At 38.3% G+C, this 2367-nt stretch overlaps 1 protein-coding gene across 1 annotated transcript; it reads right to left on the bottom strand.

Moving 5' to 3' along the window:
- Window positions 1-1074: 1074 nt before the first annotated feature.
- LOC113352678 (heat stress transcription factor B-2a-like) lies at window positions 1075-1491 on the bottom strand. Its single transcript, XM_026596475.1, has one exon. It carries the CDS (start codon window positions 1489-1491, stop codon window positions 1075-1077), a length of 417 nt encoding a protein of 138 aa, XP_026452260.1.
- Between the last annotated feature and the right edge of the window lie 876 nt (window positions 1492-2367).

Here is a 2367-nt window from a genome sequence, read left to right as displayed (position 1 = left end):
GATGTATAACGGTTAGAAATTTAGCCGTTACTTGATATTACATTCTAATTTCAAAATTATGTACTCTATTTGTGTCAGATAAAGTACATTGAAATTTAAAAATTACAAGTTCGGTTAGGAATTAAAAACTTGCGACCAAACCGAACCAGATGTTCGGTTACATGTCAAATACATGTCTTCACCGAACTTTTTTGTGAAGGCTCATAGATGAACTGGCATATATACGATTCCAAAAACACTCCAAAACAAACCTAAGAGTTGGTATATGTGATTTCTGCATCAAGAGAATGAGTTTTACAACATGTGCAATAGAAAAAATTTGAGTCTCCAGAGAAGATTTCGGTTACCTAATATATTATGCTCTGCCAGCCGAACAGAAATTTCGGTAGGGTGATAAATACATGTCTTCACCGAACTTTTTTGTGAAGGCTCACACTCAAACTGAGCATATATACAATTCCAAAAACACTCCAAAACAAACCTAAGAGTTGGTTATGTGATTTCTGCATCAAGAGAATGAGTTTTCCAACATGTGCAATAACAAAAATTTGAGTCTCCAGAGAAGATTTCGGTTACCTAACATATTATGTTTTGCTAACCGAACTAATATCTTATGGATAAAGGCTAAGTGCATCATCCTACAAAGTAGTTCGGTAACTAATGAAAATGTTGGGAGGTAACCGAACTATGACTTCGGTTACCTGGTAGAATTTTACAGGTTTCGAACTCTGACTTCGGTGGCCAGGAATGTATCACAGGTTACCGAATTGCAAGTTCGGTAACAAGTTTAAAAATTTGCAGGTCACCGAACTCATATTGTATTTCAACATTTCAGTCTTATAACATTGAAAACACAAACCCAATAAAAATTGAAAACACAAACAAGGTTCTAAAACAAATATAAAAGTGTTATACATACCAAATTACGAAATCCTTAAGTAATTGTTTAAAGCACACAAACATAACAAACTACGAAATCCTTAAGTAATTGTTTAAAGCACACAAACATACCAAATTAAACCATACTAAATCCATAACTAAGATGTATTTTGAAACTAAAATCATACGAAATCACTAACGACCACTTTTACGACCCCTCTTACCACCTCCTTGTTTACCACGAGTTTTAGGTGGAACTTCCTCATCACGTGTTGTATCATCTCCTTGACTAGTTTCCTCCACAGCGTGACTTGAACCTTCTCCTTGTTGTCGACCCCTTTTACCACCACCTTGTTTAGCACGAGTTTTAGGTCGAACTTCCTCATCACTTGGGGTATCATCTCCTCGACCGATTACCTCCACAACACGACTTGAACCTTGGCCTTGTTGTCGACCCTTCTTTCCACCTCCTTGTTTACCACGAGTTTTAGGTCGAACGTCCTCATCACTTGGGGTTTCATCTCCTCCACCGGTTTCGTCCACGACGCGACTTGAACCTTCTCCTGGTTGTCGACCCCTCTTCAGTTGCTTAGAAAGACTTGGATCCACCATTCTATTAGTTAGAAGACCCTCCCACTACTTGTAGTAGTAGGTTTGTTCCTTAGTCGACATCGGCTCTCCACTTTTGATTTTAGCCATCCATTTCTTCAACAATTTCGAACCCTTCAACACCTAATTCCAATTTTAAGCACAAGTAAATATTTTTTCAATAGTTTGAAACAACCGAAAAGTCTAAGAGAAAGAAATTTTCTTACCACATTATCCCATAACCTTTTTGCTTCTTCTCCACAAATAGGCATCTCCTTCTGAGCTCTCATAGCCTCCCTCTCCTTTTCCTTTGCCTTTGCCGCATCAGTCTTAGCTTGTTGTTCTTTATTTATCACAAAAGGATGACTAATTTTGATCATAAAACTCCTTATAATCTTCCTCACATGCATTTACGTCTTCCCCACAAGGTACACAATCACCTCCTGGTAAGTGGTAGTTAGTAAGTGCATTCCAATGTGCTACCACAGGATTTGGTTCATGTTTTGGCTCAAAATACTTCTCGGTGTTCTTTGTTCCTTCAACTATCAAAGTGAAATTTTCATTCTCCACGTCGGGATCCATTTGGACGCAAAAAAGTTGTCTTAGTACTCTCCTTGGATTATATATTGCGTAGCCGTTATGATACCAAATTGGGCCATAGTAAGGCGAGACAATAGAGAAACCATTAAAGTATTCTTCATCTACAGGGATATCATCGGATACGACGTATGGGTGAAATACCACATCGTTAACCGTAAGTGCATCCAATTTCTCCCCCAACGAAGTCAACTGCTCTTCTTTAGACTTCTTTGGTGCATCCAAAAACAACCATTTTCCTGTTGTAGGTTGTCCATAGGGATAAGGGTCTTTTTCCCTAGCCAATCCCAATTTAGGGAAGTG

Source organism: Papaver somniferum, chromosome 2 (assembly GCF_003573695.1).
Source record: "Papaver somniferum cultivar HN1 chromosome 2, ASM357369v1, whole genome shotgun sequence".
NCBI lineage: Eukaryota > Viridiplantae > Streptophyta > Magnoliopsida > Ranunculales > Papaveraceae > Papaver > Papaver somniferum.
The sequence above is the reverse complement of the archived record's forward strand: the minus strand, read 5'-3'. Positions and strand labels throughout refer to the sequence as shown.

Bases quoted from the DNA above. Each gene is read 5' to 3' on its own strand.
- LOC113352678 (XM_026596475.1), bottom strand. From the start codon at position 1,491: ATGGTGGATCCAAGTCTTTCTAAGCAACTGAAGAGGGGTCGACAACCA.